Source organism: Diorhabda sublineata, chromosome 2 (genome assembly GCF_026230105.1).
Source record: "Diorhabda sublineata isolate icDioSubl1.1 chromosome 2, icDioSubl1.1, whole genome shotgun sequence".
In the NCBI taxonomy this organism is placed as follows: domain Eukaryota; kingdom Metazoa; phylum Arthropoda; class Insecta; order Coleoptera; family Chrysomelidae; genus Diorhabda; species Diorhabda sublineata.
The window spans coordinates 12,004,251-12,015,627 of NC_079475.1; the positions used below are offsets into that span (position 1 = coordinate 12,004,251).

Below are 11,377 nucleotides of genomic sequence, written 5' to 3' on the forward strand. Positions count from 1 at the left end.
TATCGATTTTTTTAAGATTGTATTAATTAATGTCAAGTACCTCTCAGCATAAAACGACGTCATTTGCCCTGAACAAACTCGTTAAGTTTATATATAGACTTATCTCAACAAATATGTATGAGAAAATCTACTACAAATATTTATTTAAAATTAAATTTAAATATTTCCCGAACTGGTGAAATTACCACTTTCAAGATGCCTTTCAACTTTGCTTTGTACCAAGCTGCTTTTGCAGGTAAGTCCATTCTATTAACTAACTATCTAGTTTTATCAAACAGATGGTCAGAAAAATTTTCTTCTTCCTTTGCCCAAGATACTATATTCAAAGACAATTCTTGTCCTTTGAAATGAAACGATTTTCATCGTAGTGATTGTATACCTTAAAAAATATATGATCAGTTCGAAAGCAATCACGCAGGAAGTTCTAAGAAATTCTGCACGACCAACTATAGAATGTATTATACTGTAAGGTGTATAAAAGACTTCTAAATTTAAGCTAAAAATTTCTTATTTCGACCTAGTTCTTCAAAATGTTGAGAATGTAATAAAGACAGAAGTTAACAAAAACATCGAGTGCGCAATTTTCTAGGTTTTTGGTTTTATAGAATGTTTTGAAAATTTTTATTATTTGTGCAAAAAGTAAAGGAAAAAGGTGAAAAGTGAAGGAGTTCTATAAACAGTTTAGAACATATTGAAATGAAAATAAAACTTAATTAGTATAAATGATACAAGTTTTTTCAAATAATTCAGTGCCAGTTAAAACTATCGGAAAATTTAAGTAGAGGAATCTGTAAAGAAATATTTTTCAACTCCAATTCTACTAGGCGATATTCAGTACTAATGACAAGAGCTGCTTTCTTTTTCCATTGGCACGAACTTTTACGAAGTAATATAAATACTGTATCTACTAATTAATGGACAGTATCTAAAAACAAACAATCAATTTTTTAGAGTCAAGTTTTTTCTTCATATTTGTTTCTTAGTACTTATTCTTATAGTCTTAGATAATATATATAAAAAAATAACTTGCGCAAAGATTTATTTCTAGAATTAGAAACAGTTATTTATGATGTGAGTGTTTTAAATGATGTTTTAGTTTGTGTAAGTGATTTCACGATTTCACGAACAACAAGTAAATCACTTTTAACGCTAATGTCATACATTGTTTTTAGAGTAACTGTTCTATTTTCATAATAAAATGAGCAAATTTGAAATGACATTGAACTTCAAAATGCATTTTAATCTTCAAATGATCACAAAGATGTTGTGAATGACAAACGTTGCCAACGCGCTGGTTAATAACAAAAGCTTGCTTTTGTTATTTTGGTAGTATTTCAAACTTTTCGAACGTATCTACCTTGATAGTTACAATTTTTAATTATCGAAAAACTAGAAAGTGGTAGCACAAAATAAATAAGACACTACAATACACTAGTATTTAAAACAGAAAAGTTAAGGATATCGTCCCAAAAAATCAAAAAATTCTCACACATGAACAAGTTAAAAAGTTTATAAATAAACAAGGCACCAGATGGTTAAGATTACAACTATTTTCGATTTATTTGGAGCCTGTAGGTTATTAGTAGAAGATATTGAAATAACTAATAAATCATTGATAAAACACCTTCCAAGTACAAAAAAGAAAGTCAGTCGTTTTTCCTGAAATACGAGAATAGAAAATGCACTGCAAATCCAGTTGGTATAAATACATTTAGGAATACCAGAACCAAAGCAATATACAGACCACTGCTTGTAATGTGTTGCGAAGCTTCCTAACGTCCCAAGGCATAAATTTTAGTAATGGTTCTAGTTGTATGATGTTCATTAGTAATAATTTTTAAATATTGATGTTAAGGGCGTCTGCAGGCGAACTCGATGCTCATGTGCCACGTCTGCCTATCGAGTAGATCTTGCAAATACTGCTCTAAGCAGAATTATGTTGGACAAATCGGAAGAGCATTGGCCGTGGTAGCAATAGGTCAATGACCTCCCTTTATGCTCTAAGACGTTTCTGGTCAACTTTCGATCGCCTATAAATCGAGCTTCTTCCTTATCGAGTCGACCATCCTCAGCCAAGCTTCAAAAGTGCGAGAAACATTCCACAAATGGACGAATCTGGTCCTTGTAGGGGGTTAAAAGCTATTGCGGAATATTTAGATTTTTAGTCTTAAAGAGAGGTCTCAGTTTTTATGAAAAAAAAAAATAATATATACAAAAAGTTAAGATGATAAATAAAGAAATTATTGCGTCATTTATTCATTTATGCGTTTTAATGACTTCACATAGATGCGATTGTGGGGTGATGACGACACGTTTATATTGTAAGTTGAGTTTATTTATTTATATTTCTTCATTTTTAGTGAACCTCCTATCAATCAACACGGCAAGTGTATTTTCATGGGCATCACCATCGATACCACTCCTATCAAGCAACGACAAAAACATAAATCCTTTGGGAAGACCTGTAACGACCTTTGAAGAATCTTGTATAGCCTCGTTAGGCTCAGCTGGATCTGTCATTGGGACTTTACTATCAGGATATGTTGCCGAGAAGCTTGGTCGAAAGAAAACATTGTTTGTTTTTAGTATTCCAACTGTAATTTTGTTAATATTAACAGCTAACGCTACAAATATTTACTTGCTATATTTGGCGAGGTTAATTTTAGGCAGTAGTGCAGGTTGCGTCCTCAATGTTTTACCAAGTTTTATAGGCGAAATTAGTGAAGATTCTAATAGGGGTACACTAGGAGGTATTTTTGGTATTATGAGTGGTATAGGACATTTGCTCTGTTTCGGAATAGGTCCTTTAGTGAGCATAAGAACATTCGCTTACATTCTATTAACACCAGTTTCTATTTTCATTTGTTCTTATTTCTTTCTTATTCCCGAAAGTCCGCGATATTTAGTTAGTAAAGACGATCATGAGGAAGCTAGAAAGAATTTGAAGAGAATACGTAAGTCTTCCAATATAGAGAAAGAATTACAATATTTAATCTTAGTAGAACAAAATACTAAAAACGGAGATAAAGTTTCTTTGAAGGAGCTCTTCAATTCTCCTGTTGTTATAAGAGGTTTATTCATTTCCTGTTCTATGTTTTTGATACAACAAATAACAGGTGTTGGTTTTATTTTAGCTTTTTTGCAACAAATTCTTGAGGCCAGCGGAGGAGTTATTCCGCCAGCTGTAGCATGCGTCATCATCGGTTTCGTCCAAATAATATTCAGTCTGTTTTCAACCGTTTTAGTAGATCGCGTTGGTAGAAAAATTCTCCTACACATTTCTTCGACAGGTCTGTCTTTATCCATGCTGTCGATTGGTATATTTTTCGTATTAAAAGATTATAACTGTAACGTTGATAGTATATTTTGGTTACCTCTCGCAGGTCTAATCGGTTTTTACATATTTCTCAACGTAGGTTACGGTTTTATACCTTGGACGTTATGTGGAGAATTATTTACAACTAATACCAAATCCCTTTGTGTCACTATATCAACATCGTTTTGTTTATTATTAAATTCATTTGTGAACGCATCTTTTCCTTTACTCCGAGATACTCTTGGAATGGGCGGAGTATTTATAATGTTCGGTACTTTAACCGGTTTGTCGTGTATCTTTGTCGCTTTAGTTGTTCCGGAAACGAAAGGAAAAAGCTTTGAAGAAATACAAAACGCTCTACGACCTAAACCGAAGAGCATTGTTTTGGTGGATTATATATTTGATGAGAAAATTCCACGATGAAAGACTGACTCTGAAAAATGTCAACTAGTTTAGGATAACACAAGTTAACAAGATTTTTTATATCCAATTTCGATTAAGTATGATTAATATAAGAAAAGATACTTTAGACTCATTAATTTTGTGATTTTGATGCTATCTAAACAAAAATTCACGTAAATCTCAATTTTTTTCAGTTTTGGTTGTAAATTGAAAGACAAGAATTAATTTTATTTTATATATGTTTAAAAAAAACAGGAAGCGTTAAAAATATAAATATTTTTAGTGTTTATTTGCTCAAGTGAATGATTCCTCTCAAAAAAAATCACCCATAACATTGCCATGATATTTTTCTGAAAAAAATTGTTCAAAATTCTCTTCTTTCCCTTCTTTCTATCTCAGTTTTGAACTGATTGTACTTTCGTGGTCATTCTACAAGCCCTACCTTCAAAGGTATTAAGCATTTTACAAATAATTGCTTAGAAATTTCTAGCTCAACCTGGAACTATCCATTTATGTTATTAGGTCAAAATAAACTATTCGATTAACAGAAATTTCCTTCCTTCTTCTGAGCGAGCCGTATCAAGTCCCCTTTACGTTGGCGATCAGCATGGCAAAACTCTTTCTATCTTGAGCTAGTCTAAATAACTGTCCAGCTTCTCTTAACCCAGTCCATTCTTTATATTCTTCAACCAAGAGGCTTGTTTCCTTCTAATTCCTCTACGATCTTTAACTTTACCCACGGGAAGATAAACTCAAATAAGCTATATTCCTGCATTTAATGTTATCCACCAACTCACGAACAGAATTTGCTCTGTTAAGGACTGCATAGTTTATTTGTACGGTATCTTGAGAATGCGCCTCTATAACCGCATTTCAAAAGTCTCTAATAGTGGGTCCACACGAAACATATTTCTCTAAAATTCTATAGAATTTTGTCTGTGCAAACTAGACAATACAGACAAATGTCGGTGCGATCCAAAAGTCGGAGTATACATGTAAGTCTGCGTATTTATCGTATCTAAAAAATATAAATTGTATTTTCTCACGAAAAGTCTGTACAGACATGTATGGGTAAAATTTTTTACTCCGACTTCATAGACTGTGCAGATATCTGTACGAACAAAAGTCTGTATCGTGTGGACCCACCATAAGCGGTAGATATTTTTAAAGTGTATGCTTCGACACCATATAAAAAAACTGATCATATGTAACATTTGATCATCCGTTTCCGGATGTTGCACGAGCTACCTCAATTGTAAATTTTATTTCCTTATCTGGATCCGGTTGTTCAGGAATGTAGCCAAGATATTTGAAACTAGACGTTCTTTGAATCGTTTGTCCGCTTACCTGTAGCTGTGACGACAAGCGACTAAATATAAATTCCCACAGAGCTGATTTATACTGGATACTTTGGGTGCACATTAGTAACAAATCCCCATCGATCCCATATGTGCTAAATAAGTTACTCATGATCAAAATTTTTTCAATATTTTCGTAGTAAACAGTGAGTGTCATGGAAAGAATTGTGGATCTATCTATCTATATCAAACGCACATATTTCACACTATGAGGTCGTGTATTTGATGACTCGATTTTTTTATCGTGGTTTCTCTAGTAGGCATGAAAGAATTGTGGAATATTCACTACATTTCAATTATTAATATTTAGTAACGATATTAGAACATCTTTTCCAAACATCCTTCAGTTCATCTGTTTTTTAGAAATTTAAACATTTCTTTCATTCCGGATGTATCTGGAATACGGGGAGAGTACGATTTCCGTGGCGGGGATTAGGCTCAATCAACCTAACCTAACCAAAATAAATCGAAAATGGAGAATGGAATTTTTTGATATCTCACTTCGTTTTCGAGATATCGATACTTAAAGTTATAATCAAACGTTAATTGAAAATTCGCTTTATTGAACAGATTGCGTTCAATACTTCGTTTCAAATGAATATTTTATCACTTCTAATTTAATATGAATATTGTAATTCAATAAACAAAAGATTTTTTATTATATAAGTTTTATATTATTTATATGATAATGAAATAAAACTGAAATAATCCTCACGCGAAAAAAATTTAGACAATTTTGGCTGTAACAAATTCACGAGTTTTGAACTTTTTACACTCAACGTGCACCACGAGAAAGTCGGGTTAGGTTAGGTTGATATATACAAATATATTTTATTCTTCATTTTCGATTTATTTTCAGTCGATTCACAAAATGGCATAGCAAATCCAGACGCCACGGAAATCATACTCGTACCTGGAATACAGTCAATTTCACCCTTTGAGATGAGTTTCAGGAAGAGTTTGTGATAATTTAGCGTTCTCGTACTCAAAATCCGTGCTACAACTTTTGCACGAACTCGAATTTCTTTGAAAATTATTTCTTAAGATGGAGGACTAGTAGTTTCTGCAAACTTTTAGTGTTTTTATTCTCCTCATTTGCTTCATGGCCGCATAATACAAATATTAACTTCCATCCTGCTATAATACGAGGTGGAGTGATTTTGTATAAACCGTCTTCTTAATTCCTTTCATTTCTTTAAATACTTGAGTCGATTAAACTTTTCACTCCACTAATTCCTCTAACTCTGACCATACTGTAAACGCGATGTAGCATATGCAAGTGATTACTTGTGATAACGTTAACTGACTTTTGGCGTAACCCCCGTATAATGTAATTTTTACCACTTTTGGAATCGCGATATCTCAGAAACGGTAGTTCCTAACCATAAAAGGATAATGACAGTTTTTGTAGATAATTTTGTGATCTACAATTTTTACTTAAAACTTTTTTTTATAAAACATTTACCATAACAACAGAAAAAAATTGACTTAGTATTGATGGGGACTCCTGGTAACTTATTTGTAATGGTAATCTCAAGGTTCTCACAAAATTCACGTTTTTGGTATCGTAGATAAAAGCATGGGTAGCATGGTTATTTGTACCTACATTAAATTTTTTCCTGAAAACCAGTCATATTGAAATCTCTGGAATTTGGCCGTCTGGAATATTCTTCATACTTAAAAGTTTAAAACAGCATTTATAATTTGAATTTAACTCAATTAATTTTTTGTTGAATCTATAGGTAATGTACAAAACCAAATATTTACCACCATTATTTTTTTTTTGTGAACAGTCAAAAATTATTTTTTGTTAACTTGTGTAATTTATATGATGGGAAAATATTAACAAACTCCTATATCTATGAAAAAAAGTTTTATTTTGACATTATAGGAGTATAATGAAAGTAATCAAATATAATAATGAACGACTGATGATTATTTCCCATCATCATAATTAAATATTAATTTTTTATCAGTTGTTCAACTACTATAAATTGGAGTGCCATATTTATAAGCACAAAATGTTGTATATTAGTACAAAATATGTGCAAACCAAGAGATTTTGTAACTTTTTTATAAAAAAATAAAATATAATAGTGAATATATTGTGTCAATCTCCAGCGCTGGTATTAAAAAAATACAGATACATCTAGACCTTGCATTATATTGCAGTATTAATCTTACCCTCAAAATAATTAATTTCCCATTATTTATATGGTTGCGAAGAATAATCATTTTTTGTCGTAACTTTCTACAAAAATGTGATCCATAGAACAGAAGTACCTTTCGACAAAATACGCTTTTCCAGATTATCTGATATGATCTCTAAAGAAATTTAAACTAATTAGTTTGTTATCATAACTAATTTTGTGAGATGTCGTGTTTTCAGTGGACTCTGTACATGCATTAAGTTTTCTTTAAAAAGAATCATCTTTGTCATAATCTTGTACAAAAATTTATGAATGATCCATAGAACAGAGGTACCTTTCGACAAAATACGCTGATCCAGATTTTCTGATATGATCTTTAAAGAAGTTTAAACTAATTAGTATGTTATCATAACTGATTTTGTCAGATGTCGTTTTCAGTGTACCCCGTACACGCATTTAGTTTTCTTTCAAAAAATGATTTAATAACTCTATAAAGAATGAGGAAGGTTCGAGAGAGACCTCGACATCAAAAACAAATAAAAATATGCACGAATAAGTATAAAGTGCTTTTTCATTCAATTGGAAGATCGTTTTCATGTAGATTCACAATTCATTGCCACAGCTATTACTGGAAAGAGGAGCTAAGCCTATGAGTTTGATGCAGGAACAAAAATATGGAGGTCCTGATGAAAACACAGCGACTTCTTCTTTCTTCGCCTTCATCGTACGCTAGGATTTGATCCTGTGTTTTCATCAATGGGATGATGAAGACCAGCTTTTATACCATCTTATAGGTGGTGGTCGGGATGTATTCGGTTTTTCATCCTTTGCAATCTGTCATCCAACATTTTGTCCACGTGGTCTTTCCATTCCCTTCGCCGATTTCTCGTCCATCTCACTACATCCTGGATGTCACATATCTCCCTTATTTCATCATTTTTCTTGTGGTCAAATAATGTGTTATCTGCTCTGGTCTCTATTGCGTATGTCATTATTGGTCTCACACTGGTCTTGTATATTCTGATTTTGCTTCGGGTAGTCATCTCCCAAATTACATTTCTCAGGTACCCTGATATTAATGACGCCTATGATTGCGTTGGGTGGATTGTCGGTCAAAAATTAAAGTGCTCCTAGAACCAATGGCATAGCTTCCGAACTGACCGGATCCAATGACAACAGCGACTTATATAACTTAAAAAATCCCATCAACTAAAGTAGAACATTAAGGGTAAATGTAAAATCCGTATTTTACAAAAAAAATTTGCTCAAGGATGAGCATAAAAAGAGAACTTAAAATTTATTGGTGGCCTGTTTTTCGTGATCACAACTCGTCATACCACGAGTTTTTTTGTCCACATTCACCTTACTCCCAAGATTTGATTACATGCCACTCGATTTTCCAGAAAATGAAAAAAATTATAAGGAGGAATGTTTTTAAATCATTCCCGACATACTGTCATATAAAATCATTTTCATTGATCACACAGTAGTTCAGAACGTACATGACATCTACCAAATGAAAATGAATCTTCACATCGCTACTACTAAGAAGTTTTCAAAAATTTGTAAGATGATCTCACGCTTATTTTTAAGCCCGTCATCCAAGATTCTTGGCGCAATCTTTGGAGCGATGGTATGACATCGATACACAAAGTTAATATTTCTCTTTTGTTCATCATACCATCATCTTGCGTATTAACTATCTCCTCTTGTGAATACCATTTCAATGTCTCTTGACTCTGGTTTGTCAATTCCTACACCGACGGTTCATCTTGACTGAGGCTGGCTAATCCCTTATCTATCTTCAAGTTTGTTTCTGAATAATGATGAAGATGTTCTAACATTTATACGTGTCAGGTTCCCTCTCTACCTCAACCTTTTCACTTCCACTGCTCCTACAACATTAGGTTCGCAAAAATTTCTCAAAATTATATCGACGCTTCCTTCACGTTTATCCTTGAAGATTATTCGTAGCACTTTGCGTTCAAAAATCCATTAGGTTTTATTAGATTAAGAACTTTCTTTCGACAATAATTTTTAGCCTAGAAGTCTTAGTAAGCTAGCACTCCGAGGTAAATAAATTCCTCTACAATCTTATAGAGATGACCACCTTATTTTTTATTAGAACCGTACTGCAAGTGGTTTTCACATGCTTGGTATTATTATCGTTAATCGTTAATCTCAATTTTACTGCTTGGGCTTTTATGTCAACAAAAGCTTCTTCTATTAATGCGTGCGTGCATCCAAGCAAGGACCATCTGACGGCCAGTACTTGAACCAAACCATTTAACAATATTCTACTTGTCGAAATGTCCGCACGGCTCATCGCCAGTTTGTGTAACAGCTCGAAATGTAGAGATGGAAGGGCGTCGCGCTGCTTTTGTTCATTATTGTATCACAAAAGTCGATCTGCATTTCAACTCGACAACTAATATGAACACACTGTATTATTCTACTTACTAATGCGAAAAACCAGGTGTAACTGCATTTCAAAGAAAAAATAGGTAACTGCCTAATTCCAATAGAAAACTTTACAAATATTGGTTTGAATTGTTAAGTTTTAAGCGTTGAAAATACAGGGTGTCCCACGACGATTTAAAACTATCTGTAAACGGCAAAATACTTAGAATAAAATCATGAAAATTTCTACGGTTGGGTTTTGGAATACGATATTTTCAACTAAGATATTTTCAAAGATGGCCGACTTACGGTTCTACCAGAAATCGACTCAGTTTGTCATTTTAAATGGAATATCCTGTATATTAATACATTTTTGAAATCTACGTAAAATTGTAGTATACTTTTGTCTGAAAACTTTCTTCGAAAAATGCGTAATTTTTTTGTAAAAAATTTGTCCGTTGCAAACTCTTAAATTTACAGAAAATTTTTTTAGATACCCTTAAAGATGTAAAAATAGTTTCTGTTCGTTTGCTTTTAGCAAGGTCAGACGTATTTGAATTTTGAAAAATTTTTCATTTTATACAGGGTGTGTTATAAGAACAAGTACTTCATTTGCTTCAAGATATCCAGATAGACCACAACCAAACTCGCATACTGTTAAAAGAATCCTCCAAAATTCATTTGAAGCAAAAGTTATCGGGTCAAAATAAAATTAAGACCACACATGAATCTCTAAAAATTTACAGTAAACATTTAATATCTGGATAACGGTAAGGTTTAGGTATAGGAAAGTTCACATGAATTTGCTTTATTTTTTATCCCCAAAAGCATTGGAAGAGAAAAACTGGGTGGTTCTATTTAAAAAAATAAAGAAATTTGATATTTATGAAGCCAAATTTTAAACATCTTATATACACACCCTGTATAGAAGGAAAAACTTTTTAACTTAAATTCAAATACGTTCGACCTCGCTTAAAGCAACTGAATGGAAACAATTTTCATATCTTTAAGGGTATCCTCGTAAAAAAATAATTTATAAGAGTCTACAACGGTCAAATTTTTTACAAAAAAATTAGTAACTCAAAAAGTATGCATTTTTCGAAAAAAGTTTACGGACAAAAGTATACTAAAATTTTGCGTAAATTTCAAAAATGTATTAATATACAGGGTGTTCTCTATTTAAAATAGCAAAGTTACGGTTCTACCAGAAGTCGGCTATCTTTGAAAATATTTTAGTTAAAATTTAGTTTTCCTATCCGAAAACCCAAACGTAGACATTTTCATGATTTTATTTTGCCATATACAGATACTTTTAACTCGTCGTGGGACACTCTGTATAATTTGTTGAAGCAACATTTCTGTTCAATCATTCTATATATTTGTCATAACCTCAATGTTACATTTTCTCATCCCCAACAAGATAATTGGAGAAGTTAATATAGGAACGATCAAAAAACAATTTTAAACTCATGTTACTATAAAGTTTATTAAAACTGTAGAGAATTTGTCGATAATGTTCACAAATATCATCAACAACAATTTTCAAACAAATAATCCTGTTTTATACCAAATTATTTCGTTCTATTCGCCAAGATATCGTTCAATACAAAGATAGACAAAAACACAAAGAGAATATAAATATATTGAGCTTATTAAGTCTATTACCATCACGAAGAATCGCTCTGCTGACCCGTATCGATATTACTCATGAATAACAATGGCATTAACAATTCCAAGAATAGTTCAGTAGC

At 32.3% G+C, this 11,377-nt stretch overlaps 1 protein-coding gene across 1 annotated transcript; it reads left to right on the plus strand.

Moving 5' to 3' along the window:
- The first annotated feature begins 58 nt into the window (after positions 1-58).
- LOC130440817 (facilitated trehalose transporter Tret1-like) lies at positions 59-7,177 on the plus strand. The gene is made up of 2 exons (XM_056774166.1): positions 59-235; positions 2,361-7,177. Exons 1-2 carry the CDS (start codon positions 118-120, stop codon positions 3,737-3,739), a joined length of 1,497 nt encoding a protein of 498 aa, XP_056630144.1. The 5' UTR covers positions 59-117; the 3' UTR covers positions 3,740-7,177.
- Positions 7,178-11,377: the final 4,200 nt, after the last annotated feature.